At 36.0% G+C, this 27,296-nt stretch overlaps 11 protein-coding genes across 11 annotated transcripts; 5 read left to right on the top strand and 6 right to left on the bottom strand.

Annotated features, from left to right (window-relative positions):
• Nucleotides 1–3,223: 3,223 nt before the first annotated feature.
• Nucleotides 3,224–4,411, top strand: PHYBLDRAFT_112334 (hypothetical protein; the record flags this gene model as incomplete). The annotated part of the gene is made up of 3 exons (XM_018428272.1): nucleotides 3,224–3,367; nucleotides 3,502–4,159; nucleotides 4,242–4,411. The coding sequence occupies 3 exons, from the start codon at nucleotides 3,224–3,226 to the stop codon at nucleotides 4,409–4,411; spliced, it is 972 nt and encodes a 323-aa protein (XP_018291738.1).
• Nucleotides 4,412–6,538: 2,127 nt separating this feature from the next.
• Nucleotides 6,539–7,815, bottom strand: PHYBLDRAFT_124718 (hypothetical protein). The gene is made up of 2 exons (XM_018429005.1): nucleotides 7,805–7,815; nucleotides 6,539–7,018 (listed from the first exon to the last, which is right to left on the bottom strand). The coding sequence occupies exons 1-2, from the start codon at nucleotides 7,805–7,807 to the stop codon at nucleotides 6,620–6,622; spliced, it is 402 nt and encodes a 133-aa protein (XP_018291737.1). The 5' UTR covers nucleotides 7,808–7,815; the 3' UTR covers nucleotides 6,539–6,619.
• A 226-nt stretch (nucleotides 7,816–8,041) lies between these two features.
• PHYBLDRAFT_133485 (hypothetical protein) lies at nucleotides 8,042–9,725 on the bottom strand. The gene is made up of 2 exons (XM_018429576.1): nucleotides 9,519–9,725; nucleotides 8,042–9,397 (listed from the first exon to the last, which is right to left on the bottom strand). The coding sequence occupies exons 1-2, from the start codon at nucleotides 9,682–9,684 to the stop codon at nucleotides 8,355–8,357; spliced, it is 1,209 nt and encodes a 402-aa protein (XP_018291736.1). The 5' UTR covers nucleotides 9,685–9,725; the 3' UTR covers nucleotides 8,042–8,354.
• A 1,394-nt stretch (nucleotides 9,726–11,119) lies between these two features.
• On the bottom strand, nucleotides 11,120–13,041 carry PHYBLDRAFT_145171 (hypothetical protein; the record flags this gene model as incomplete). Its single annotated transcript, XM_018431381.1, has 10 exons — nucleotides 11,120–11,221; nucleotides 11,326–11,543; nucleotides 11,640–11,821; nucleotides 11,915–11,943; nucleotides 12,024–12,046; nucleotides 12,116–12,130; nucleotides 12,208–12,275; nucleotides 12,377–12,459; nucleotides 12,579–12,656; nucleotides 12,799–13,041. 10 exons carry the CDS (start codon nucleotides 13,039–13,041, stop codon nucleotides 11,120–11,122), a joined length of 1,041 nt encoding a protein of 346 aa, XP_018291735.1.
• A 750-nt stretch (nucleotides 13,042–13,791) lies between these two features.
• Nucleotides 13,792–14,730, top strand: PHYBLDRAFT_168129 (hypothetical protein; the record flags this gene model as incomplete). The annotated part of the gene is made up of 2 exons (XM_018435806.1): nucleotides 13,792–14,379; nucleotides 14,458–14,730. The coding sequence occupies 2 exons, from the start codon at nucleotides 13,792–13,794 to the stop codon at nucleotides 14,728–14,730; spliced, it is 861 nt and encodes a 286-aa protein (XP_018291734.1).
• A 462-nt stretch (nucleotides 14,731–15,192) lies between these two features.
• PHYBLDRAFT_133482 (hypothetical protein) lies at nucleotides 15,193–17,702 on the top strand. Its single transcript, XM_018429575.1, has 8 exons — nucleotides 15,193–15,527; nucleotides 15,630–15,659; nucleotides 15,740–15,850; nucleotides 15,946–16,030; nucleotides 16,104–16,229; nucleotides 16,286–16,478; nucleotides 16,593–16,775; nucleotides 16,846–17,702. The coding sequence occupies exons 1-8, from the start codon at nucleotides 15,444–15,446 to the stop codon at nucleotides 17,447–17,449; spliced, it is 1,416 nt and encodes a 471-aa protein (XP_018291733.1). The 5' UTR covers nucleotides 15,193–15,443; the 3' UTR covers nucleotides 17,450–17,702.
• Nucleotides 17,703–17,933: 231 nt separating this feature from the next.
• PHYBLDRAFT_168127 (hypothetical protein) lies at nucleotides 17,934–19,560 on the top strand (the record flags this gene model as incomplete). Its single annotated transcript, XM_018435805.1, has 4 exons — nucleotides 17,934–17,959; nucleotides 18,829–19,032; nucleotides 19,377–19,443; nucleotides 19,504–19,560. The coding sequence occupies 4 exons, from the start codon at nucleotides 17,934–17,936 to the stop codon at nucleotides 19,558–19,560; spliced, it is 354 nt and encodes a 117-aa protein (XP_018291732.1).
• Nucleotides 19,561–20,884: 1,324 nt separating this feature from the next.
• On the bottom strand, nucleotides 20,885–21,542 carry PHYBLDRAFT_64647 (hypothetical protein; the record flags this gene model as incomplete). The annotated part of the gene is made up of 3 exons (XM_018441331.1): nucleotides 20,885–21,094; nucleotides 21,153–21,225; nucleotides 21,418–21,542. The coding sequence occupies 3 exons, from the start codon at nucleotides 21,540–21,542 to the stop codon at nucleotides 20,885–20,887; spliced, it is 408 nt and encodes a 135-aa protein (XP_018291731.1).
• A 1,749-nt stretch (nucleotides 21,543–23,291) lies between these two features.
• On the bottom strand, nucleotides 23,292–25,705 carry PHYBLDRAFT_145166 (hypothetical protein; the record flags this gene model as incomplete). Its single annotated transcript, XM_018431380.1, has 8 exons — nucleotides 23,292–23,491; nucleotides 23,760–23,860; nucleotides 24,032–24,114; nucleotides 24,200–24,475; nucleotides 24,544–24,599; nucleotides 24,682–24,759; nucleotides 24,815–25,033; nucleotides 25,570–25,705. 8 exons carry the CDS (start codon nucleotides 25,703–25,705, stop codon nucleotides 23,292–23,294), a joined length of 1,149 nt encoding a protein of 382 aa, XP_018291730.1.
• A 296-nt stretch (nucleotides 25,706–26,001) lies between these two features.
• Nucleotides 26,002–26,430, top strand: PHYBLDRAFT_145165 (hypothetical protein; the record flags this gene model as incomplete). Its single annotated transcript, XM_018431379.1, has 1 exon — nucleotides 26,002–26,430. The coding sequence occupies one exon, from the start codon at nucleotides 26,002–26,004 to the stop codon at nucleotides 26,428–26,430; it is 429 nt and encodes a 142-aa protein (XP_018291729.1).
• A 31-nt stretch (nucleotides 26,431–26,461) lies between these two features.
• On the bottom strand, nucleotides 26,462–27,066 carry PHYBLDRAFT_145164 (hypothetical protein; the record flags this gene model as incomplete). The annotated part of the gene is made up of 3 exons (XM_018431378.1): nucleotides 26,462–26,547; nucleotides 26,688–26,800; nucleotides 26,909–27,066. The coding sequence occupies 3 exons, from the start codon at nucleotides 27,064–27,066 to the stop codon at nucleotides 26,462–26,464; spliced, it is 357 nt and encodes a 118-aa protein (XP_018291728.1).
• Nucleotides 27,067–27,296: the final 230 nt, after the last annotated feature.

Genomic DNA, 27,296 nt, shown 5'->3' with positions numbered 1-27,296 from the left:
CAGGTCAAACTTCGGACTGCTTTCTTTCTTTTTGAGCATCGGAGCATTGTCTTGACTACCAAACTCGCATTTATATATACACAAAGAATACATATATTGACTCACTCGAGAACTTTGATTCTCACCACACAATCAAATAAAAGTATTATAATATTTTCATATCCCTTTGGCCTACATGTGTATACATATATTGCTTTTAATGCCGAGGCTAACAAAATCACTCACAAAGACTATAAATTAAATAAATAATAAACTGGTGGTAATTGCTTCTTTTTCTTTTGTACTATCATTATTATTATGCTTCTAGCTTTCAGCAAGTCATTTAACACATCTTGTATTGATAAATGTAACTATAGCTAAAAATTAAAAGCTAAGCAAAATAAAGAAAGAAAGAGAGGGGAAAGGTCTTGGACTAAATAAGCGTTCATTGCTTTGTTGTTTAATTGAAGCATATATTTTCTAATATATAAATACCCGAGCTTTTTTTCACCACAAAATAAACACAATAGATTAGAATGATAGTAAGAGTAATAATAACTTATGGGCCATTCGTTATCTAAAGTATGAAGTACTTTTTTTTACTACTACTAATAATAATAATAATAATAAGCTATACTTATTCATGTAAAAACTTGGAAAGTGATAATTTATTGTAGGCGATAAATGTTGTTTTTAACTGTATAAACTTGATATTTGACATTTGATGGCAATGAAAACAAAAGGCAACAACAACCAACACTTTACGACTTCTATATCTACGCATGTTAGTTCTTCTTACTCGATTATGGTGTGTATATTAAAGTAAGGAATCAGGTGGACAGAGGGATTATCTAATGCAAGCTCCATTACTAGAGTAAATCATATAATTGCTAAAGAAGTTACCTGGAACGGTCACCATTTTAGGAGCCGTAACACACGTACTCATATACCAAGCACTCATATACATTTAGTATTACCTTCAGTGACAATAAACCATTAGCCAGCGAAAGTCTTTACATTAAGAAAGCAAACGTTTATATAAAACAGCCGTGAAGTTCTTTCTTCAATAAACAAAATACTCTCCTAAAACGTATCGTTCCCTTTCATATTATCCAATTTAACCTCCTTCATAAATACCAATAAATGGTGATGTGCTGCTAATAGGCACGGACTTTGGGGTTGTTTCCGAGTGAGTATTGGTTAATCTTTTGCTTTTGCTTTTGTTTTTGTTTTTGGTCAGCTGTACGTCTTGCTGCATGTCAGCAGGTAAATAATTTTAATTCCACAAAGTGGGTACCAGAGATTCTGTTGTGAAGGCTTGGGAATCTTAAACACCAATAAAGGTTTAAGAGAGAGAGAAAAAATCGATGTATTCAAAACAAAAATCCAGTCAGAGTCAAGCTCTCTAAATAGGTTGCAGCAATCTATAAGACCAGGTAAACAAGCTCAATAAAACTTACGGACCTTAAGGGACAGCCGATAGATCATTGAATTGTTATCTTTGTTTTCCAATTCAATTATGATGATTGATTTCCTCATCTTTATAAGCCTAGACATTTCACATCTACCGAGAGTGCGCCTAAAATTCTCATGGAACGAAACGAGACGTTGGTTGGTTGTTTGCTAGTAGTTTGACTGTATTGATTTCGAATATACCAGTGACACATAGACTCTTCTTTAACAGCAGAGTGGGACAAATTTAAGCACGATAACTTTTAGTCCAGGCCCTATGGCCAAAAGATATGCCTTCTTCGGGCTTTTGGATCACGCAGAACTCGTTTGATACCTCGGCCAAAGTCAAAAGTTCTCAAAATCATCTCCAAAGGCTCGCTTGCGACCTCCATCTTGGATCTCATCAGTTTCTTTGGTCAAGACAAAAAGAGAAGAAAGAAAAGAAACATCTGCATTATACTGAGTGAGTATTCTCACTGTTGATGGGGTGTATTTGATAAATGTTCAAAAAAGAAAAAAGAAGTACAATTGAAGGTGGAATGACTGTACTTTATTTAAGACGTTGGTGAACTTACAATTTTCCTAATAATAATAGAAATAATAAAGAAGAGAAGCTTTTATGATGTTCAATGACACCTGTTACATAAACAATAAGACATTTGGTACAACTTTTATTCTTGTACTAGACAATTTCTCTTTTTTTTGATTGTATAATATCCAAGGCGCATTTTTGGTAACCAGGTCTAGTGTTGATGTGTAACCAAGTACCTGAATAAGAACAACTCTCTCTTTTTTTACTTGTGCAACGATACTATATTATATTGAGTTTATTTTATTTTATTCTACTTCATTTTCAACAATTTGGCTATAATTAATAGCGACAAGCTTAAAACACAAAGGGAAAATATGAAGAAGATATGATATTTAGATGTGCTGAATTTATACATAGTTTGGATGATAAGCTATTATTTACAAAACATACCGAGATACATACAAGTATACATACAAGTACTTATATAATAGACCCTTACAAAATGTATAAAAATTCTACAAAGCCAATCGTAGATATATTATATCTTTACGGGAAAACATTGTTTGTGTCACAGAGAATACTAAAGCATCGCTTGAACCGATTGTTCTTAATATACTGTTTCACCAATTATCCTTGTTGTCCATTGATTGAATTCCAAATTTCACAACGTATATGTAAGTCTAAGCGGGCAAAAAATTTATTTTGAGCTAGATAGAGTTTAGAAATGTTGGTGAAAGAAAAGCAAAAAAAAAAAGAAGTATAGGCGTGTAAATAAAAAATGACCAAGAAAGCAAAAAGTCTTTGGGTAATATATGCATGCCGTTTTTATAAGCTTATTGTCCAAGTGGTTACTATAACAACCTGAGAATTACCTGGTCGAAACAAGCATAGTATTACACAGCAATCTTTATTTTTTCTTTATTTTATTTTATTTTATTACTGGTCTTAATGGGTAGGACCGAGAACTAGGTATAGCATTCTAATTATACCGAGTAAATGCTTACAATAATGACATACTTTAAAATAGAAAAATAAAGATATAATATATGAAAGCGTGGTATACAAAATAAAATATATTATAATCAGGGTAGCACACATCGACGCGTAATGCACGCATTATTTTTGTGTGCGTATGTGTGAGAGAGATATATATATTAGAGGTATTATATTTATATTATTATATTTATATAAATACATGAATTCTGTTTCAAATCTCTTCTTTTTCTTGCTCCCACACTCTAATCAAATAATCAAAAAGAAATGTCTTGCTGCAAGGGTTCTCTTCCATCCTACGATCAGCTGCCTGTTGATTCTACTGCACCACCACATTCCGCTTGGGGTTTGTGGGGAAAAGAAGACAATCTGGGTACATTGAACTTGCTTACTCCTGAGAAAGTCGAAAGGGTATGGAACAATAAAGAATAAATAAAGAAGAAGAAGAAAATAGAACGCGTACATATAGACATACAAACATACAGAGCTACATATACTTTGCTTTAGAATTAACTAGAATTCTTACACATCTGTTTTTTTTATAGGCTGGAAAGTTGATCCGCCGTGGTGAAGTATATTCACTCAACTGGAAACTCGAATGTCCCGACTCTGGTATGCTGGATCGCTATGAGCCAAAGCACAGCATCAAACCCCTTGGTGGAGGCATTTCATTTGATGATGTTTACGACAATTTCAATACCCAGGCATCATCCCAATGGGACGGTCTTCGCCATTTCTGCCACATTGGCAGCGGAAAGTTCTATAACAACATTTCTGCCTCGGACATCACAGACTCTTCAGAAGGTCGTCTGGGTATCCACCACATGGCTCGCCGTGGTATTGCTGGCCGCGCTGTCTTGCTTGACTTTGGCCGCTGGGCCGTCAAGAACGCCCCTGAGTTCGACCCATTCAAGCGTCATGAGATCACAGTCCAGCAGCTCGAAGCTGTGGCTGCATCTCAAAAAGTCAAGTTTGAAGAAGGTGACGTGCTCCTCATCCGCACTGGATGGACTGCTGCATACGAAGTCAAGAAAGCGAACAAAGGCTTGCCTAATCTGAAGGGAGATGTTGAAAACCTGCCAGTCTGTGCGGGTATCAAGGCCTGCGAAGAGACCTTTAGCTGGGTGTGGAACAATCACTTTTCTGCACTGGCATCTGACAGTATTGCGCTAGAGGCCATGCCATTTGATTTCGAGACATCGTGTCGTAAGTACAACACATGCGTACAAATTTATTTTACTGATTATACATTCTACCAAATAAAACAATCTTTCTCTCATTTTAGACTCTATTTTCTTGGGTGGATGGGGTATGCCAATTGGTGAGTTGTTCTTCTTGGAAGCTTTGGCAGATGACTCGGCCAAGGATGGTGTATACGAATATTTCTTTACCAGTGCACCCCTTAATAAGCATGGAGGTGTGGCTACACCACCAAACGCCCTGTGCATCAAATAAAATTCAACCTAAAAACAATCTTGACATACCATAATATAACATTAACATGCTAAAACATAATATAAAATATCAAATAATAAATCAATATGTATATATTGGTCACCAAAAATTGCATAGAAAATGAACACAGACGCTTACACATACAAATAAGAATAATAAGAATAAGAATAAGAATAAGCTTATTATTGGCCTTTACTTACAAACCAATCACAGACAAATGTGCTATAAATGCACCATATACACTACATAAACTATATGTTTAATTAAGCGTAATATACGCCTACACACCACATAAACCATACGTCTAATTTAGCGCATATACGCCTGTATCATACATACACCATATATAAATACAAAAAGGGGAGACTACATATCTTTGTTTTTAGGGTTGAATTTATTATTAGTATTATTATCTATAGTGCAAATAAAATAAATAAGTGGATCAATGGTTAGTTGATTAGATAGATAAAAATCACCAGAGCTTTATAGCCTTAATTTTGTCCTTTTATTCATTATTGGCGATCAAATCTCCTTTCAAAGCGTAATTCATTAGCAAACAGGGAATTCAGGTCCTTTAAAATAAATATACAGGTGAATGTAGATGGTCCTTATTAAATACACTACATCTATTATACACTATAAAAGCATGTCTTTATTCTTATGCCGAGAAAGAATACCTAATGTCAGTAACAGACCTGAGCAAGGGTAAGGAAATATAAGATATATAGTGATTAAAGAACTTTTTTATTTTTCGCTTGATCTTTCTATAATCAAGCTCTACTGATATTTATACAGTTATTGCTGTCTGCTATATGTGAGGGGTAACTATGTGCCCAACTGAGATAAACAATAAAGTTGGTAAGGTTAGGGACTAAATGCTATGAAATAATATCAGGGTTTATAAAAGTCAACCATTGGCAAGTAGTGCAAACGGGTAGTGAATACTTGAGTTTCTAGCAGTATAGAAAATAAACATATATAGTAAATATGTTAGAGGATTAGTATACAAAGCATGAGATAAAGAAAGAAAAACTCGACTATGGTTCTATTATTGCTACTTTATTTGATCCAAAAATGTTCATTTTATGACTAAGATATTTAAATAAACTTGGGCGGGCATTTTTCTATCTTTGCAGGCGCGGTTGTTTCTTCTCAAGACAGTCCCTGTATAGACACCTGTCTCTCTCATCTAATTATGCAAATATACATGAACTATATAATGTATAGTAGTGGCATAAGACTGTATACTCAATATGATACTTTTTACACTTAGTTAAAGGTATTATATTAGTTTGTACTAAAGAGAGTGTAGACCTGTAGAAACTTGGTCTGAAATGCCACAAGTCTACGGCCTCTTTATTAAAGTAACTTTATTTTTAAAAGTTATGAATCGTTAGGGACCAGATGTAATTATTGGACTTTGCATAACAAGTCATATTTAGGTGGTCTGGTAAAAAGAAAGGAAGAAAGAAAGAAGAGGAAAAACGTCGGCTCCCTAGGATTTAGTTATGGACAATGATGGACCACCAATATTTTTGATTGAATATTTTCAATAAATTATCATGATTGTATTTTTATTTTCTTTAAAAGATGAAACGTGTGATATACATTTGACAGGGAAATAGTGGGCTTGGAAGAAACACAAAACACATAAAGAAAAGCATGATGTCTAGGCCTTGAGGTTTAGATAAAAAAAAAAAAGTTGTGTATCAGATTACATAAATACTTTTTTTTGGATTGTACAAAAGACAAGAAGATTTTCACATGTAATTGATCAACCTTGTTGTTGTTACCTGATACAGCTTCTATTTTTCTTCTTTTTCTTGGAATTCAAAACATTAGAACATATTGATAGAAATAATGAAACAGACCAATAGAAAATAAATGAAAACAAATAAAGAAAAAGAGTATGTTCTCAAAAATTGACTTTTAACAATATCACTCATATGTCTTAAAAGGGGATAACATTTTGATGCCCACCCTCATTTATACATATACATATATATATATGTAAAGAGTAAAAAGAAATAAAGAAGTCTCATATACACACCCATAAACACACATTAACACACCAATACCCATTAGCACAAGCACCAAAACAACAACAAAATAATAATAATAATAATTAAAGACAGACAATGTTTTTTGTTTTTGTTTTTGTTTTGGATATTTGGAAAGTAATTCAAAGATATTGAATCTCCAAAAAATTTATTTCTTGCCAGCGTTGGCAGCCTTGGCCTTCTTGGTACCACGGACCTTCTTGGCGCGGTTCTTCTTCTCCTTGCGCTGCTTGCGGCCACCCTTGCCAGCCTCAGCCTTACCGATACGGGCAAGACGGTACTTGGGCTCGAACTTCATCAAGGCCTCAACGGTGTCGTAGACGAGACCGAAACCGGTGGTCTTTCCTCCACCAAAGTGGGTCTTGAAACCAAAGACGGAGACGCGTTCCTTCTCGGCCTTGTAGAGCTTACCAAGCTTCTCACGGAGCTCGTCCTTGGAGACGTTGGCAAGTCCGGGGTGGATGACATCCACAACCATCTGCTTGCGCTGGAGGAGACGGTTAGTCAAGAACTTGCGAGTACGGATGGTGACAGTCGATGCGTCGGCCTTTTTTTTTTAAAAAAAAGAAAAGAAACGAAAGAATAAATGAGTATTTGTTGATATAGAAAACTGAAGAGATTTTGTAAAGAAGAAGAAAAGGGAATCACGACCACGAATGTACACTTGTGAACAAACACACAGACACACAAGCACATTCATGCACCAACACATTCACATGCACAGACTTGTTCGATGATAGACTATATAATGTTTTCATGATGATGCGATGGCTATTGCTTTGTCATTTAAAGTAAAATTGTCACCGCTGTTATGCAATCAACTTTTTTCCCTTTTGTATGCATGTATGAGTGCATGCACATATGTATGTGTGTATGTGTGTATGTGTGTGTAGGTGTTGAGCGGAGAAAGTTGGAAATGAGAATGTGGTTGATGCTGTGTTGAATCGTATATATCGTAGATAGGGTTTCGTCGTCGGATTTCATATTATGAAGGGGGAGTAAATTTGATCTGTCGATGTTCGCAGTCGTCAAGTCGGATCAATCATTATATATTTATATATAAATGTGTGTATGTGTGTGTGTGTGTGTATGTGCGTGCGTGTGTATCTGTGCATTTATCATCCATCGAATCCTATTATCCTTGATCATCCATCCATATATAATCCGTGTGTATGTGTGTGTCTGTGTGTCTGTGAACGTTTCTTGTACAAAAGTAGAGCATATATCGACTGCAAAATTCCATCGGGAATCGTTGATGTTTTGTGTATATGTGTGGATCGTGATTCTCTTCCTTCAATCATGGCTATATGGGTATTAATTACATCCTACATACCATTCTGATCAAGTTAAAAAAGAGGTCGAGCTCAGGTTACCTTGCCATTCTGCCTATGAAGGGCATCCTCCGTTGTCGGAATTCCAAATCTATGTCAGCCGAATCCCGGACAATTTTATGGTTCGGCTTCCTTTATCTAACATTTATATTAGTTTAACGTCTTTCCGGATTGCCCGGACCAACAGACACACATACACACACAGAGAGAGAGATGAAAGGGTAGATAACGCTGCATTAGATAAATCAATATAAATATATAAAATATTATAATACAATATATATATCAAGTTTAAGATCAAGAGTTGGGAAATAAGTATATTGATACATGTATATATATCGTCATAGACATATATATTAATTTGCCCGAGTGAATATGCGATTATAAGTGTGTACAATTGTAACAATATAGTGTAGTATAATGCAATGTAATGTAATGTAGTTTTTTTTTGGTTGTTATTATTGCTGTGTAAAGGCTTGAAAATGTAATTGAAAGAAAGAAACAATAGTCTATGAATACAATGAGCAATGTATGTATATTGATATCTCGCCTTTACATAGAAGCCTCATTCCATGCAATAACAGCCATCAAACCCAAACCAACAAACATGGCAGCGAATTCAGTCAATGCCTGGCGTCTATCCTTGCTCATGTTTCCTGAAACCTGCAGTAAATCGGGGATCACACCAACAGTAGCGATGTAAATAAATCCACCGGCAGTAAAAGGAATAACCAAATCACCCCAACGGAGACCAGTTCCCATCAAACCAAGACCACCATGAGAGTGTCCATGAGCGTGTCCGTGTCCGTGAGCATGAGCATGAGCATGAGCGTGGGCGTGGGCGTGGGCATGATCATGTCCGTGAGCGTTAGCATGAGCGTGAATAAAAGCAGGGTCATGGATGTGAGGGTTGACAACCGACTCTCCGGCAAGCGAAGCCTCTTCGATAATGATACCAATTATTGTACCCAAGAAAGCTCCAATTGCGGTGGTGAATTGGGCCATCATGGCACGTTTTTTGCTGAATCCGGACTGGATCAGGATCGCATAATCTCCAACCTCGTGGGGAATTTCATGGAAAAAGACAGCAACGGCAGTAGTGGCGCCAACGCCAGGAGAAGCATAGAATGAGGCAGCCATGGCCAGACCATCGGTCATGTTGTGAGTAAAATCCGCAAACAGGTTGAGGTAGGCACTCAGCTTGACATCCTTTTTGTTTGCATTCTTTTCATCCTTGTTTTCCACCTGGACTCCTTCCTTGGTTTCCTTTTTGGAGGAAACGACGCGTTGGCGTAATTCACTGTCTGACGGTCCAGCAGGGGCCGAATCCTTCTTTTCTTCGTGGTCGTGTTGATGAGAATCAGAGTGAGAGTGGGAGTGGGAATGTCCACCATGGGAGTGACCATGACCATCTCCACCACCGTTAAACACACGCATCAACTTGTCCATTGCAAAAAAGAAGAAGAATCCACCAAACAGACCCAATCCAAGCAAGACGTTCTTTTGCTCGGCTGCCTGATGACCAAGGTCTGCACCATGGCCAGCAGAAAATGCATGAGGCAACAGATGCAAAAACACATCACCCAATAGACCACCTTATATATTTTTATTATTAAATAAGTTTAATTTAGTTTTTTGTTTGTTTGTTTGTTTGGTTGTATAATGATTATTGGTTATTGGTTATTATTAAAGTAATTGTTTTTAATGAAAGTTTACCAACTGCAAAACTGACTAGGATATTAAGGGCGGATGTGTTGATTTGAGGAGGAACAAAGTAGAGAAGAAGATTGGGAAAGATTGATATGTAAGCAGTAGCCAATATGGAGTTAACCATAGGTGTTCCTGGGAACAAGTAGGCAAATGCCGTTGCTTGGAACGACATTATGTATATTGTGTTTTGGTAACGAGAGAGAGAGAGAAAATAGAAGAAGAGCCAAGAAAAAAAAAAGAGAAATGGGAATTGGGAATTGGGATTGGATTACTACACTTACTGGTTCACGTCACTCTGTAAATTCATTAATTAATTAGTGTGTTAAAATTATAGAGTGGGTTGTATTAGTGTGAGTGCATGGTTAATGAGATTTAATGATTATTGAGTGACCGCAACCAGTGAGATAGCAATTTGTTGATTAAGTCCTGCTTGAATTTGGCAATTATCCATGTTTTATTGATTGATTGATTGATTTATTTATTTTTTATTTAAAAAAATATATAAAGGTATGTAATGTGAATTTATTTAAAGTAGATTTATAGCCATGTTTTGAAAGTAAAGGAATATTATTCTCTTTATGGTTTATATATGTAAATGATATACAGCCAAGATAAGTCTTTATTATTATCGAGATAATGTTTGTAATTTTGGTTGGTTGGTTGGTTGGTAGGTTGTTTTATTGGATCTAAATGTACACAACACATATTTTATCTGAAATAATATATAAATATAATATAAGGGTAAATCTGTCGGGTACTCGGAATGGGTCCGATCAGCCTTAACTATATAGTAAAAGCCGGATACTACAATGCTGGATTAGATGTCGAATAGGCTGACAAACCGAGTAATTTGCACCAAAGATCACAAAAAGAACAAGACACCTATAAAGACCTTGAAATGGTAGATTGTATTATAAGAGAAGGGTCAATTTATGTTATGCTACCAATACTACTTTGTACAAGGTAATTCCTAATTACCAACATAACTTGAGATCGACCGAGTTACTTGATGTATAGCGATCACCCTTCTTTATAAACAATTTCCATAATATCTATTCTTTTTTTTTTTTTTACCACTCTCATTCCACGCAAATATATATATATATAAGAGCGGAACCTCTATAGAGAGAACATCCGTACCCGGGCAGTAAGTGTGTGTGATGGGGAATTTCAAGAAAGAGATAAGGCGATCCGGTTGTGACACTTTGACTTGATCTCGTACACACAATTAATGGCTAAATAGAATCTATACATAAGATTATAATAATAAAAAAGTATATATTTAATGTGGATAAGTATGAACTATGTATTGAACAGCTTGATTTGTTTTCGCTATTTCTTTCTTGAGATGTCGTAAGATCATAAGGATCTGGGACCTCAAAGAACTGCCGATGTGTCAAATAAATAAATATAAAAAAACAGTGATGCTCATTTTGTCACCTGTATTGCGTAGGCTGGACTTTACCCACGCAAGAGAAAAGCATATGATTGACTCTTGTTTTAGCTACTGGTCCTACCACAGCTGTTGTAGTTCAAAAGAAAGAAAGAAAAATACACGCACACACACTATATATATATATATATATATATATTATATATTTATTATTTTAGCAAGGGTTCTTGACCGCTGTCCAAAAGGCACAGTCATATACATAACTAAGCATGCCATCTGGATTACCAGTGTAAGCAGTAGGTATCATTTTCTCCTCCTGTTCAAAGAACAAGATGAATGAGTACAAGTACAAGTATAGGAATGGGGAAAGTGTTTTCTATCAACCAATCTATATTCTATTCTATAATATTTTAAAATTACCTTGAAAGTAAATCCCATGGATTGAACTACTTGTCTGAGTTCTTCGAGCGAAAGTTCCACTGAAGATTCATCGATCGAATCCTCAAAATGATAGAGTAGTGGGCCAATGTTAATCCAAGTACCACCCTGCTTTAGTATTCTGTGGATAGTCTCGATGTATTCAAGGATATTCTTTGCAGTGTCAATAAAGAAACATGTCACAATCACATCCCATGAATCTATATGCATATGTTTTATCAGTTAAGTCAGTTTATCATACTATCATACTATTGCTTAGTCGGATGGTGCTTTTGTTGTTGATTGACTTGACTTACTATTGTCGTCTTTGTAGACTTCTAAAAAGTCTCCAGCAACCATCGAAAAGTCGGCATTCGGAGGCAAGTCTCCAGGAACCACATCGGGTACACGAATGGGAGTGAGCTGTTGGTTGCTTGACTTTATGTTTGAGAACGAATGAATAAAAGGGTAGAGCTCATATTGTTCAGCAGCAGTTGACCTTTGCAAGATATATTACATAATTAATCATCATATATATATATATATATATATATATTTGACAAGTGGGTGTATACAACCAAGTATAGCTTACCTGTTTAGTATAAACTCGGATGCCAATAGCTGCATATGTGTAGATGTGTTATAGAATAGGATTAATAACACACATACCCAAAGAATAATAACACAAAAAGGGAGTTTACCATGTAGTAGGAAAATTCATTCCCTAAGATTCAAGGACGTTAAATATATTATTATCATTTAGGTCGATAATGGTATCAATTTTCTTGCTTACCTTGACAGCTAAAGCCTAGTGAAAGCAATATAAGTATATATATATATATATATTGTATTATATTATATTATATAATTATATATATTTTTTACCTTGCTTAGCAATCTCAAACGCCAGTCTGCCTAAACCAGCACCAGGTACAAGAACACGGACATTCCCTCTAGAAAAGATTAAATGATATATAAATAAACAAGTAGGAAAGTAAATTAGGAAAGTCGTTCAAAGAAGCTTTAAGGGTATGAATGTATAGAGGTGTATTACCTTGCGGTGACACTAGTGTTGCTGTAGAGTGCTTCGAGTGTGTCGAGTATCGGACGATAAGTTGCCTCACGCTCAGGTTTTCCCTGTTAAAATAAATGAGGGACCTTTGTTTGAAGATCATTACACAGAGAAAGATACACGAGAATGCGATATGTTCCATTCATTCATTCATTAATTCATTCATTTATGTTGGTCACTTTACTTGTACTGCCCAATCCCTCACAAACTGTTTCAGCGTGCTACGGACTTTATCCATTTCAGCCGACACAGGAGGAGCTGACTAAACACACCCACCCACATACATACAACATATAAATAAATAAATAAATAAAAAGGAATCAATGATTGGTTTATATGTATATTTATAATAGAAATATTCGATTGATCGATTGATTGATTGAATACTTGGTTGGTAAACATACACTGTCAATTACAATAGGTGTATCAGAGCCATCAATCATCAAAGATAAAAAATGAGAGTTGGCATGAATCTTTTCGTCTACAAGGTTAATTTTGTCGAGCACTTGAGGAATCAACTTTTTGTGATGTTCAGCAAGAGCCATAAAGTCATGACGACGACGGTGGTTATGGTTCAGCGCGTGTCTACGGTATGAAGAGCAGGTCTGTAGAACCTTGTTGAAATAATTGGTTTCATTGACATCCATCACTGAATCCCCCCCCCCCTTTTTTTTTTTAAATAAATAAATAAATAAATAAATAAATAAAGAGGAAGTAAAAGGGAAATAGGAAAGGATGACGCGCTCACAAGGTAACCAAAAAAGAAAAAGAAAGGCGGTGTTTTTTTTTGAGTTATAGATAGAAATTTGAAATCTAATAATCTCTATCTGATCCAAAGATGTTTTCCCTTTCAAAAATAAACTACCCTTTCTCTCTCCTTCCGAAAAGAAGTATCACATGTCAGTAAACATCAAATACTTCAATATTAATACAAAATATAGATTTCTTTTTTTTTAATGCAAATATTTTATATATACGAATCAAGGGGTGTTGGTTGAGGATAAAGGATGAGGAGAATATATGTATAAATGTATTATGTACATAAATTATATATATAAATAAATAAATATAAATAAAGTCAAGGCCTTGTAGTAAAATAGAATCTCAAAGCAGAGTTTCTTATTTTCATTATTCAAGCCCCGTTACTTTTGGCGCGTGATAAAATAAAAAAGAAAAAAGATATATATATATATATACATATCAAATCTCTTTATCCTTTCAAGCTTTCTTTCTTTCTTTCTTTTTTTCTCTTTTCTTTTTTAAGTATACATTACCTACATAAACCAACCAACCAACCAACCAACCAACCAACCAATCAACCAATCAACGCAACGCAACCAATCAAAGCAACCAACAAATCAATCTCTTAAAATACATATATAAATACACAAAAGAAAATGTCTGTAGTTGATAAACGCCCTCTTGATACACTGGACTGTAGATCAGAGCCTGGAGGAGGAGTAACAGGAAGTAGAGGTAGAGGTGCTAGAAATGGAGGAGGAAACATTGTCACCAGTGGTGCTGGTAATAATAATAATAATAATAATAATGGTGGTGGTCATGGACAATTTCGTGCTTATCACAACCGACGGAACTCTATTGCCATCCCTGACCGAATGTATCTTCTCTATCGCCGCTTCCAACCACCTGGCTCAGAAGAAGAATATCACACGTCCGGAAACCTATCGACTACAAAACTAGTCATATCCCGCGTCTTGGATGCCATGATATTCACCTCTGCCATGGCAATCACGGCCTACAACTACTGCACCGGAACCCTCGATGCACCCCCCGCCGCTGTCCAAATTACGCCACCTCCCCAGAATAACACACACATCAACCCTAAGAAAAAGCCTAGTCTTGAGATACAGACCCCAGCAGATACCGAGGACGATGTAAAAAGAAGACGAACACAGCAATGGGCCGAGACAGTCTCTGAACACAGCACTCGTACAAAACTAGAAAAAGCAGTACAACACAGAAAAGTAAGAGACAAAATATATATATATATATATATATATATATGTTTTATTTTATTGACACTTTTTTATTATTTTTATTAGAGCCAACAACTTCCCCAGCGTCTGGATATCAACCAGAAAACAAAGCGAGACAAGCGAAGAACAAAGTCCATGCCATCAAACACGCTCAGTGGAACCCAGTTGCGGTTGTTGACTGAGCAAGAAACAGATGAAACGATGGCCAGACTAGAAGAGACTGTCCAATCACTCATCCAACAAGGCCAAGAAGCCCTCGGTAGCACCGTCAAGTTGTACGAGATGGACGATAACGAAAGAAACATGCGAAAGGCATTTGCCAAACAACAGAGCATCTAAACAACCTCTTTATTTCTTAATATCCCTTTCTTTACTCTCTTCTTAGTTCACATATAAAAAACCATGAATGTACATTTCTCCTTTTCTTTGTATAGATTATCCTTTTCTTTTCTTTTTCAAATCTCACATAAAAACATACACTGCACTACACACACTACACTCACGCACACACTACACAATACACATTTTCATATATAAATATAATATATAATATATAATATATATATAAGCTTCAGTACTTTTTTTTTTTTTGCACTAAATACAATCATAATAAAATATTATAACAAATTATTGCAGTGATTACATATAAATAAATACATACATTTGACTTATTTTTATTTTTAAATATATATATATCTTTTAAACTTTATGACATCACAGCATTCTATCATTTTTTTTTTTTTTTTTTGGTTTTATTTCTCACTTGCTTTCACTTTCTTTCCTCCTTGTCTTTCTTTAGATTGATAGATAACTAGATAGCTAGATAGATTAAGCAATCAAAACACATAGACACATAGACACATAGCTTGGGATATTTGTATTATAAACATAAAGTATACATATACAGATACATAAATTATACTTTTTTGTTGCTTTGCTTTATTACCCTTATATCCCATACTTATACATATATAATTATATATTATACTTTATTTAGCTATATAAATAAATTAATAACAACAATATAATACATTGTCACTATCACTATTATTATGCGTCCAGTCACACGTCTCGTTAACCCTATCCAATCCACTCTTATGAGTGCAAACGGTCGCTTGGCTCAAACAACACGTTGGGTAAAATATCTGTTGGAACAATAATTGTCTCAAAAAAAAAAAGACACAGTCATCAACATTGACATCATTGACATTCTTTCTTTCTTGTATTGTTCATTCTAGATGTCCGGAGTCGCAACTACAGAAGCTCAAGTAAAATAGAATTGACCTTTTTGTATATATATGTTGCTGGTATTCGCGACTAAAATCCAACTATCAATTGTGTATTATAGGAGGTTCTCTTTCAAAAAAATCTCGGCGTGCGTAATATCATTCTCAATAGACAAAAGAAACTCAATGCACTCAACCTGCCTATGGTTCAAGCCATGCTCCCAAAAGTCCAGGTAACTAGACAGAACAGAATCATACATTTATTTATTTATTTATTTACTTGATCCATTGATTTCTTTGATTTCTTTGATTTTAATCTTTTTTCCAGGCGTGGGAAAAATCTGATTTGGCAAAGATCATTTTACTCAAGAGTTCTGGAGGAAAAGGGTTTTGCGCAGGCGGTGATGTGAAAAGTAAATATATATATATACACATATATACATATATATCAAAAGAATTTAACAAATGTGACATTATTTCTCTCAGCTGTTGTGGATCTGGTTGATGCAAAGGACGAGTCTGCAGCAACATTCTTCGAGGTTGAGTACCAATTGGATCATTCTATCGCAACTCTCAACAAGCCATTTGTGGCTCTTATGGATGGAATCACCAGTAAGTTTAGTGATCTGTTAAAGTTATATCGATCTAATGATCATTATTGTATAAAGTGGGTGGTGGTGTTGGACTTTCTGTACATGCTCCTTTCCGTATCGCTACCGAGAAAACCCTGTTTGCCATGCCAGAAACTGCCATTGGGTTCCTGCCTGATGTAGGAGGCAGTTTCTTTTTACCTCGTCTTGATGGTGAACTTGGTACCTATCTTGGCCTGACAGGGTTCCGACTCAAGGCTGTCGATGTATTGTAAGCATCTGTATATCTTAGCTGTTGAACATATAACATAAATTAAATTAAATTAAATTAAATTAAATTAAATTAAATTAAATTAAATTAATCAATAAATCAATGTAATCTTAGGTATGCTGGTATTGCTACTCATTTCGTTCCTTCTTCCCGTCTCGAGGACCTTGAAAAGCGTTTATCCGAGATCGAGAATCCCACACACGATATTGTCAACACTGCCATTGAAGAGTTTTCGGCTGAATTAGATCAAGAGCCCAACTTTTCTATGGGAGGTGAAGTCCGTGCTGCAATTGACAGGTAAATATATACATATTATTCACCAATATACACATTATAATAATAAATAAATAAATAAATAAATAAAAAGATGCTTCAAGTATGATACTGTCGAGGAAATCATTGGTGCTCTCGAAAAGGAAGATTCGGCTTGGGGTGCTTCTACTCTCAAACTGCTGAACAAAATGTCACCTACCTCGCTAAAGGTCACACTCCAGCAACTACGCAATGGGGCTAGTCTGTCGATTGGCCAGTCATTCAAGATGGAATTCCACCTGGTCCAAAAGTTCTTTGAGGGCCATGATTTCAAAGAGGGTGTGAACTCGACACTCGTGACCCGCACGCCACCCAACTGGAACCCCCCAGATCTTGCGGCAGTCGACCAGGCCAAGATCCGCCAAGAGTACTTTGATACGGCTTCAAAAATCCATCTCAACCTTTTGTCGACCAAGGACTTTAAGCAGTACCCCCATCGCAAGTTTGTGTTGCCGAGCGAAGAAGAGATCAAGCGTGTGGTGACCGGAGAAGCACCGGATGTTGGAAACTATGCCTTGAGCCGAGACGAGGTGGTCGAATACTTTTTGAAGGATCGTCGAAGCAAGCAAGGTGTCAAGCAAAAGGTCACCGAGGTATTGGATCGCAAGACTCGTATTCTCGGAAAGGGTGACAGCAAGAACCTCAAATGGTCTTATTAAAAAAAAACATATAAAATAATTGTCCTGTTTTCTTGTGGTTTTGTTAACATGTGAGATAAGTTTTAGTTATCAAAAATGATGCTATATATATATTTATGGTGTATATAAATAAGCACAGGCCCTGTGTCATGCAAACTGGTCAATAAATGGTTACAATTTATATATGTATATAATGTCTCTCTTGTTTTACTCTTCTTTATCTATATAATTATAAAGACTATAAGTAATAAAAACAGAAATTGTTTATGATTTGTATGTATTTGATCTCTTCTCACGTCATGGTAATCGCAATTTATATAAAATATAGAATATATATATAAAATGGCTTGGGATCAACACGAAAATCAAAATAATAAATTGTTTTCATTTATGATTTTCCTTAGCAATCCCCCTATTTTGTTTGACATTTGGTATTATTAGCTTTATTATTAGTGCGCAGTCAATAGAACTGCAACATAGCAACAAATAACCCCCAAAAATAAGAATGAAGCCTATTTTATATAAGAAAAGGTAAGAGGAGAAAACAGAATCTTAATAAAAAAAAATTATTGTTTTTATGATCATTATTATGGTCATGATTATTGGCAATATATATTAATATAATCAAAAACATTATATATATATATATATACATATCCCAAACAACAACAGCAGCAACAAGTGATATATTTTTCTGTGTGTGTGTGAAATAGATGGTGATGTAGATCTGACAAGTAATTACTATTTCTATCCTTTTATATATAAAATTTGGGTATCTAGACTATGACAGGTTAAAGGCTTTCTTTTTTTGGGTTATTCTTGGGGGAGAAAAACAATCCGGGCAGATGGGTTTTGTGTTTGACTTGAACGTGAAACTATACACAATGTCTACCGGACCCATTAGTCTATATACCTCTTCTTCTTTTTTGTATGCAGGAGGAATTTATTTATTTATTTATTTTTAAGAAAAAAAGAGATCAAAAAGACAAGAAACGAGGTACCACAACAGTTTCAATCCAACACACAAAAACAAATTACTACAATAAATAGCTAGTAATATATGTTCCGATCCACCGAGATTATTATCTTTGAAAGAAGCCAAGAAGTGGCAGGAAATACAGCAATTGCAGAATACAAGTGATTATAAAATGTTCCATAAGCCAAAAAATATATGTATTTGTATTTAGAGAGAGAAATTATGCACACATCTCTCTCTCTCTTACATTTGTTTATTTATTTTTGTGTCAGTACTACAGCAACAACTCTCACCAGCCACTCCTAGTTGTTTCACAAGATTTTATCTTTGCTGTAAAAGCAACAAGTCCAAGCCAACAAACCATCCTGCCAAGAATCTGCACAAACACGCACACAAACATATATACATAAAGAAAATAATACAGCCTTTATCAAGGGATAACATGGCACCTGCTTCCTCAAGGCAAGTATCATGAACAAATCAAGGGGTTAAAAAATGTGAATATGAATATGAATGTAAATATGAATGTAAATGTAAATATAAATGCAGATTCAAATGCAAGTGCAAGTGCAAGTGCAAGTGCAAATTCAAATGCAAATGAGGATGAGGAATCGGTTTGCATAAACATGTGAATTTGATGTGAATTTGATCATTAGATTTGAAACATCCAGACCTTGACTATCGTGTATCAATCAAATTTCTTTCTCCCGTTCTCGTCCCTCGTCCCTTGTACTCATCCTCATCCCCCGTCTCCGTCCTCGCCTCCGCATCCCCGCATCCCCGCCTCCCATTTCCATAATTCCCACTTACAAGACATCCAGACAAATCACCAAAGCCTGTGTCTTATCGGAATCTATTCTCAAACACTAAGAGTAGCACATCTTGTTGTACTCTAGTGTTGTACGGAAATTATTCTTTACTGTATTCTCTAGATACATACATACACATGTATTCTTGGTTATGGCTGTCAAGGACTAAATCTGAGTTTAGGGTGTGGTGTACCAAAAAGAAGCCAAACTTGTTGTGGTACAGTCAAGAAGTACAGCCACAAAGCTACCTTTTTTTTTATTTTTTTTTATTTTTTTTAAAAAAAAAAAAGAAATGTCACTCCAGGACCAATGTCACCATAAGTAGTGATAGACCAACTTATGTTTAGTGGCTTTATTAAAGCTGATTACAGCTATTATTACTCTTATTCTTATTAGTGATAGTGATAATAGTAATGGTGATCAGCTTTAATAATTACAGATTTCTATTGTTCGAACATCTTTTGTTACACTTGTCTTTTCTGTAACATATCTTTATATGTGCCTGTTAAGCTCATACGTACAATATTACACTATAAATATTGTGAAACCAGTATTGGTAAATGGAACTTGAGCAAAATAAAATTGTCTATAGTAAAAATAATATACACACACATACATTAAACTGATATTAGTATCTAAGCAACTACAGCCAGCCTCTTAATTCTCGACCAATTCTTTCCAAGAATTATCATCCAATTTATTATATATATATATATATATTTACTTTAAAATAAAAATAAATCATTGATAATGTTCTGTGCAAAAGAAACTATAGAGTCTGTCCATCACATACTGCGAATCATTTTTTGTGAATACACCAACCTTTTATTGACGGGCATTTACAAATATCGTTTAAGGTGTAAATATCAATATTGTCATTTTTTCATCTTTCGATATCTTCATCAATATTGGTCTGCTGTTGGTCAAACAGACACTGAGCATTATCTCTCCATTTGCTGCACAGCTTTACTTAATAAACAAAAACACAACCATTTGATTTTTTTAGGTGTATGTCCTGGGTAACTTTTGGAGCAAACACGCTTACGTGGTGTAAATATCGAAATTGCCATTTTTACATTTCTTGATATCTCCACGAATATTGGTCTGTTGCTAGTCAAATAAACACTAGAGATCATGGATCAATTTGCTCAACAATTTTACTTGGTAGCAAAAAAAAAACAAAAATATCCGATTTTTTTAGGTGAATACCCTGAGAGAACTTTTGGATCAAATATGCTTATATCGTGTAAATATTCAAAATCTTATTAGTAAATTGTTTTTTTAAAGTGAAAAAATGGGATATTTTGTCTGGTATTTATGCAATCAATGTCAAACAACATCTGAATGATGGATCATAATGTACTCCACCAGGTTGCTTATATATAAAAAGTAGCTTGACTTAACCGATATAGAGTTATAGCTGAATTTCAAGATTTGATTTGCCATTTTGATCAAAATGCCCTTTTTTTATTACACTTTTCATTTCACCGGTAAATTCAATAGTATTCAATGTGCATTTATATCATATAAACCAATTTAACTAACCTTTGAGCGATCCGAACACTATTATAACCTTCAATGAACACACAATACAATCTCGAAGCTCGTAAAAGATAGACCTGTTTATTCGGGCCATTGCATACACAAACCCTTTTTATTTTTAAAATGCTTTTAAATAATTATATTCTGAAGATCTGTGAATGTTATTACAGAAATATTAGATCCATTCAGTGTGTATACGTGTTCTCTTGGATCTTTGTGCTTTGAAGGTCTGCGAATAATTTCCATACGGTAACCTAAACCAAAGTGCTTTCCTGCAAAATATAATAAACCCCGACGTTCAAACAACTTGGAGAGATCGAGGCTCAAGAAAGAAAATGGCTATCAAGCGTGTAAAATAGATATGTTGACAGCGTGATTTCCTTCTAAAAGCCTTTACTAAATCATATAAAATAAAAGCAACCCTTTTTAAAAGACCTTTCAAAAGACCTTTCTCTTGTGTTTTTCTGTATCTTGTATTGTTCAATATTAAAAAGTATACACACTTTTTAGTACCATATATAAGAATTAAGATATTATTCTTGTAATAGTCAAAACTCTATTATATTTCTAAGAAATCAATCAGATATCGACTGTACATATATATGCCAAGTACTTTCAAGAATTTAACAGTTTTTAAACGCGTGTACCTTTTGTTTTTTTACCCTAAAAACTCTTGCTTTCTATCATGAGTGGCTGTTAAAAGGATGCGCAAATCAACATCGGACGTCAGGCTGAATGAGAAAACTAGGGAATTGATCTTTAATGCGCAATGTTCTGACAAACTCATTTCTGCAAAGATATGATGAGAGTTATATATAAGCTAATGAGCTATTCGTATAAGCAGAATTGTAGTTTCTGATGGTAAATAAGGTTTCGCATCGTTGTCGCTCGTCTTTTTCTGTTTTTTGCGTCCTTTTTTGTTTACTTTTTGCTTTTTTTTTCATCGTCTTTAGCTCTAGTAGTCACATGCATATGAGAATAGTCACGCATCTTTCCCCTTAATTTTTTTTGAAGGGGCACACGTCAGCGATGAAAGGATGCAAGAGATGCGTAAAGTAGATAGAAGACTCCATTTACTTTGGTCCTCTTCACCGAAAAGGAACTCGTGAAATTCAACTCCGTTAAAGTAGTTCAAGTGACGATTGACGTTCTTTCAAAAAAAAAGTGTGTGTGTTAGGTACCACCGCACTCGTCTGTAATATTTCTTTTTGGAATTGGTTTGAGTTTAATAAAGAAGTGCAGTATGATTGTACTGAAGTTCTGACGATATTTTGTAGAGTTAGAAAGCTCAAGAGAAGCGAGAGGTTTGTAACGAGTCTTAAAAGAGAAAAATAAAGGTGTAGCGGTTTATATCAGAGAAGAACTCTAAGACTTTGTGCATCGAGGATAAAAAAGTATGGGAATTGTATAATACAAATACACATATTTGGCCCAGCATCTGATTTCACAGTAGATGTGTTAATATGGAGCAAAATATTTAACAAATATTCTCAATTTGGGTCCATGGCTATTTAGATAGTGTATTCTACATCAAAGACATATGAGGGAAATTTTATTATTCAAAGATTTTTATAAAATAAATATAAAGTAAATGTAATATAGTATAAGATGGTCAAGTTCATGCTACTTCAGTCCAGTCCAGTCGATTCCAGTCAAGTCCAGTTGATTTTTTTTGTCCAGTTGATTTTTTGAGCCTTTTTTTTTGTCCAGTCAATTTCACGGAATAGTAATAATGGAATAGTTTTGGTATTGAAAAGAATAAAAGGATGATTTGAACTTTTTTTTTCTTGCTTTTTTTTTGCTTTTTTTTTGTCCGAACACAGCACACAGTAAAGGGGATAATTCGGACTTTTTGATTTTGAATTTTTTTTTTTGATTTTTTTTGTCCAGTCAATTTCACAGAATAGTAATGAGAATAGGTTTTGATATTGAAAAGAATAAGAGGAGGGGTTTTTGGTATTGCTCTTTTTGCTCTTTTTGTTTTTTTTGAGCTTTTTTTTTGAGCATTTCTTTTGTTTTTGTTCAAAGACTTCATTTGCTTTGCATGTATATAAGGGGATTTCATACCTTGTCCTAATCCAGAGTCTTGTTTCAGTTCGCAGCCTTGCTTCAGTCCAGGTCCAGGTTCCAATGCAGAGTTCTTCCGGTTTGTTCATCTTTTTTTTTGTTTTTTTTTGTTCTTTTTTTGTTTTTTTTTTTTTGTTATTTTTTGTTTTTTTTTAGAGGAGGACTTAGTATATGCCTGTTTTTTTACAGGACTTATTATAGGCCTCGGGTTCGGATTTCTTTTGATCCTTTTTTGTTTGAGTGGAGGACTTGATATGTACCTGATCATTTCTGATAGGTTTTGGTCTACGCCTCGGTTTTTGGATTTGATCATTTTTGTTTGAGATAAGGACTTAGTATATGCCTTAGTTTCGGATTTCTTTTGATCCTTTTGGAGTGGAGGACTTAGTATATGCCTCGAGTTCGGATTTCTTTTAATCCTTTTGGAGAGAAGGACTTAGTATATGCCTGCCTTTTTTTTGCACAGGACTTAGTATAGGCCTCGGGTTCGGATTTCTTTTGATCCTTTTGGAGAGGAGGACTTAGTATATGCCTGTTTTTTTTTACAGGACTTAGTATAGGCCTCGGTTTTGGTTTTTGATTTTTCTTTTGGAACTTGCTTTTGGAACTTTGCATTGGACCCTTTCTTGGAAATCGACTTGGTTTTGAGACTTGGAGGTACGACCCAGACTTTGGACTTGGATAGAAATGCGCCTCTACTTTTGTATGTATATATGTATGTGTATATGTATGTATATGAGTGTGTATATGTATGTGTGTATGTATATGACTATGACTATTTGTATGTCTGTGTGTGTGTGTGTATAAGAAAGAAAAATAAAGAATAGAAATTGTGTGTGCTTGTGTGTGTGTATGTGTGTATGTATTTTTCTACTTCTCTAATTGTGTACTTCTCTACTTGTTTGTATATATCTGTGTGCTAGGACTAGTACTATACCAACACTTGGATAGTTTTGGACATTTGGACTTTGACTTGGACAAGACTCGGAATTGGACTTGGACATAAAAGCAAACCGTGGCTTGACCATTTCAGGGATTCTGCTAGTCTATGAGTTTCCACTTGAGATAGAGAGATAATTGTGAATATATTTTTTTTTGCTTCTTTTTTGCTTCTTTTTTGCATCTTTTTTTTGCATCTTTTTTTTTGAATTTTTTTTTTGTATCTTTTTTTGTATTTTTTTGTATCTTTTTGTATTCTTCTTGCTTGACTTGGTTCTTGCTGCTGTCATTCTTGCACAGGATTCAGGCTTCTGAATTTGCCGCATTATTGGAGTTGATAAGGCCGAATATGGCTTAAAAAGATAAAGAAGAAAATTAGTGAGAAAACGAGAAATATATTTAAATATAGGGCAGGTTTGAATGACTGAAATAACATACCTTAATTGAGAGAATTTGTTTCGTAAGGAAAGGAACTTGGCTTGGAATAGGTAACATCATCTGAAGAGACGGGCCCGGGACTGCAAAATGTTCTTCGATGACCGGGCGGAATGGACCTTGACCACCAGCAGGGGGTATACGAGACCACCAACAGTAAACAACCAAACTTCCAGCAGAAACAATGTGCCAACTTGCAGCGATGGGGTCAACCACAAAAGGGTTTGGCCACCAAATGGCAGAGGAGCTACCAGATCTTGGCTTACCACGCCAAGAACCCTAAATATATACAGGCATACAATGCAATGTACAATATTTCGAGGGGAGAAAAGGTACGACTAGCGTACCGAGCAGCTTTGCCTTTTGGTAAAGTCTAACGCTCCCAAACTCTCTCTGGTATCCTCTAAAGGGTTGTAGTATTGTGAGCCCTGTCACAGGGCGACCTTGAGAAGAAGAAGAAGAGCAAAATATCATATAATTAGTACCGAGACATGTTGTGTATAAATAGTACTTATCTTCTGGATGGACGGACCAATGGTTGATATTGTCTCTGACGAAAAAGTCTAGAGACAGAAGCAACCCTTGAAAAATTGCCTTATCGCTTGCTTTGTGGCTCACATTTTTTCCGCCTTGAGCTCTGTTGTTTACTACTGGCGGCCTCTACTTGTTCCTTGCTGGTGTTCTCGGCCCATAATATAAATCCGGTCATCTCAAATACCTTTTTTGCAGTCCTGAGCCAATAGTCTCGAATGATGATGAGGAATTTATTCTTGTTGTAACCGTATCCTAGTCGAGACTCTTCGTGTGCTTTTTGACCAACCCAGCGAGATGGCGAGACTCTGGGTCAGCTTACTTGATCTTAGGTTTGTTGTGCTTGAAGGTTTATATTCTTGAATACTTGGATACTTGAATGCTTGATATCATTTTTTCATGTTCATGTTCATGTTTATGTTCAAATTTGCTTTGATATTGGACCCAATTTTCCGTAAAAGTATATATATATATACATGGCTTGTATGCAGTTGTCTCGACTTGGTTTGGATAGGTTCATCGAAAGTAACCTTGCTTCTCCTTCACAGCTGAAAGTTTGCGTAAATGCCCTTCGACTCGGGTCTTGTTTTCTTGAGTATACGCATTTCCAGTTGCTAACTGTAACCTGCTTTTTTTGTGACAATTTCTAGCTCACCCTGCTTGGTCTGGTTCATTTACCAGACCATATTAATCAGAGTCCTCCTCAAATGAGGGTGGCTAGGACTCTAACCACAGGTTTTGCGTGATGCTTGAAATCATCGGCGAATTCCACGCTATCTCTTCAGTGACTTTTTTTTTGTATAGTCAGTTTATGTTGATTCAACTGATAAAGTCACTGATACCCAATTGATCAGTCATTGAAGCATATCCTTTTGTGCAGATGAACTTTGGTTTTGCCATCTCAAAATAGCTGCGGATGTCTGGACATGCATGTGTACGCATCGTTTGAGTCCGGACACAAGGACTGGTAGCAATCATAATGACTGATATACCGTCATGTCTGTGAGGGAAAACCTCGCCAATATTGCGTAGAAACTAGGTGTTTTTGGCTCGTTTTCCCGAAACCTCTTGGGATTGTCTACCCCCCAGCAATAGATTTTCCACAATCTATGGTGTAGCAAACTCAAAGTCCAAAAAGACTTGCCCGAGCCTACCAGTGAATCTTCGAAAACTCACCAGAAAAAAAAAGGGGGAGACTGAAGATAGCCTTCCAAGGACTTCAAGAAAGAGTCCGGCAAGGAAGCAAAACCCATTCGGTCAGACATGACTACATAATGAATACCGTGCCCCACAGTATTCATTCTCCCTGGCTTAAGCACAAAACTCAAGCTACAAAGGCCTTGAACCCAGGTACAGAACAGGCCAGAGACCCAGACAACCGCGATTTCCAGAATGAGATCAGAACGATACCAGAACGATACCAGAAATCTAGTCAACCAGACCAGACCAGCCAACAGGACCACCGTGGCCCAAAAACAACCCAGAATCAAGGACTCCGGAAGCCCTACTCGTACAGAAACCACCACTCACAGATCTCGGCCTCAGACCTGAGAGGAAGTCAACAAGAACCCTACGAACAAAAGGTTCAAGCCAACCCTACAGTAGTGCAAGCACCACCCTCGAATGTATACAAACAGCAAATACCAGAGGCAAACAGGATTGAAAACCAGTCTAGTACCACCACAGGTTACACTCATATGTAGACCTCCACAATCTACCTTCTCTTTATACTGTCTATGCCAAGCCAAGACTCAGAACCAAGCTAACAGGCGGAGCATGGTGTCGATCCCAGAGGGAAACGATAATCCAGTCCTTTGAATCTGAAAGCAGTAGGAACCGAACGTAAAAGAGGCTACCCTTACAGCTTAACCAAAAGACCCAACGTGAATCACCACGCAGATAGTTCCAAGGAAAAGTACTGTGAAAGGTCTGGGAATTCCAGTGTCACCATAAAACTTACCAGAAGCTTCAGGATCGACCTTTGGTTCCGACCGCATCGGCTTGGCTCCAGGGCCAACCGACCGACAAGATGTCCGCTTGGTGAAGCGTACAAATCGCATCTTAATGTGCAGACTTTTGAGCCGGTTCATGACTTGAATTACGCTGTGGCGTACTTTGCTTGTTCCTCTTTGCCTACCCAACCCTTCCCTGAGTCAGCGGCACCAACGCAGAAAAGCTTACGAGTCAAAGGGGGTGACTACAGCCATTGTCATTCTTGAGTTATCTGTCTGGGGATTTCCTGGAAGCCATATTCTTGTTTCCACCACCTTTTTACTGCTGGATGCAGCACCAGGCTTTAGGAACCAAGCCAAAGCAAATTTTTGTTTCTTAACCAACATTCGTTCACAATTATGTCCAAAGTCAACCGATGGAACCCAAAAGCTAAGCACAATTAGGCTTTCTCTTCTTGCTACTGGATGTAGCACGAGGAGTAGGCTTCACTGGCACCGAATCTTTGGCATCTTAGAAACCCTTTGCCTGGAATTCGGCGGCCGACAAACCGTTGTTTGTTGGCGCATCGAATGACTTCGCCGATTTCTTGCCCTTGACAAGAGAACGTTTAGGTCTC

Source organism: Phycomyces blakesleeanus (genome assembly GCF_001638985.1).
Source record: "Phycomyces blakesleeanus NRRL 1555(-) unplaced genomic scaffold PHYBLscaffold_10, whole genome shotgun sequence".
In the NCBI taxonomy this organism is placed as follows: domain Eukaryota; kingdom Fungi; phylum Mucoromycota; class Mucoromycetes; order Mucorales; family Phycomycetaceae; genus Phycomyces; species Phycomyces blakesleeanus.
This window is presented reverse-complemented; position numbering and strand designations above follow the sequence as displayed.

Excerpts from the sequence above, each read along its gene's own strand:
- PHYBLDRAFT_133485 (XM_018429576.1), bottom strand. The coding sequence starts at position 9,684 with ATGTCGTTCCAAGCAACGGCATTTGCCTACTTGTTCCCAGGAACACCT. Across the intron at positions 9,398-9,518 it reads CCTAGTCAGTTTTGCAGTTG|GTGGTCTATTGGGTGATGTG; the intron begins GTAAACTTTCAT and ends AAAATATATAAG.
- PHYBLDRAFT_133482 (XM_018429575.1), top strand. The coding sequence starts at position 15,444 with ATGCGTCCAGTCACACGTCTCGTTAACCCTATCCAATCCACTCTTATG. Across the intron at positions 15,851-15,945 it reads CCATGCTCCCAAAAGTCCAG|GCGTGGGAAAAATCTGATTT; the intron begins GTAACTAGACAG and ends TCTTTTTTCCAG. Across the intron at positions 16,479-16,592 it reads CTCAAGGCTGTCGATGTATT|GTATGCTGGTATTGCTACTC; the intron begins GTAAGCATCTGT and ends ATGTAATCTTAG.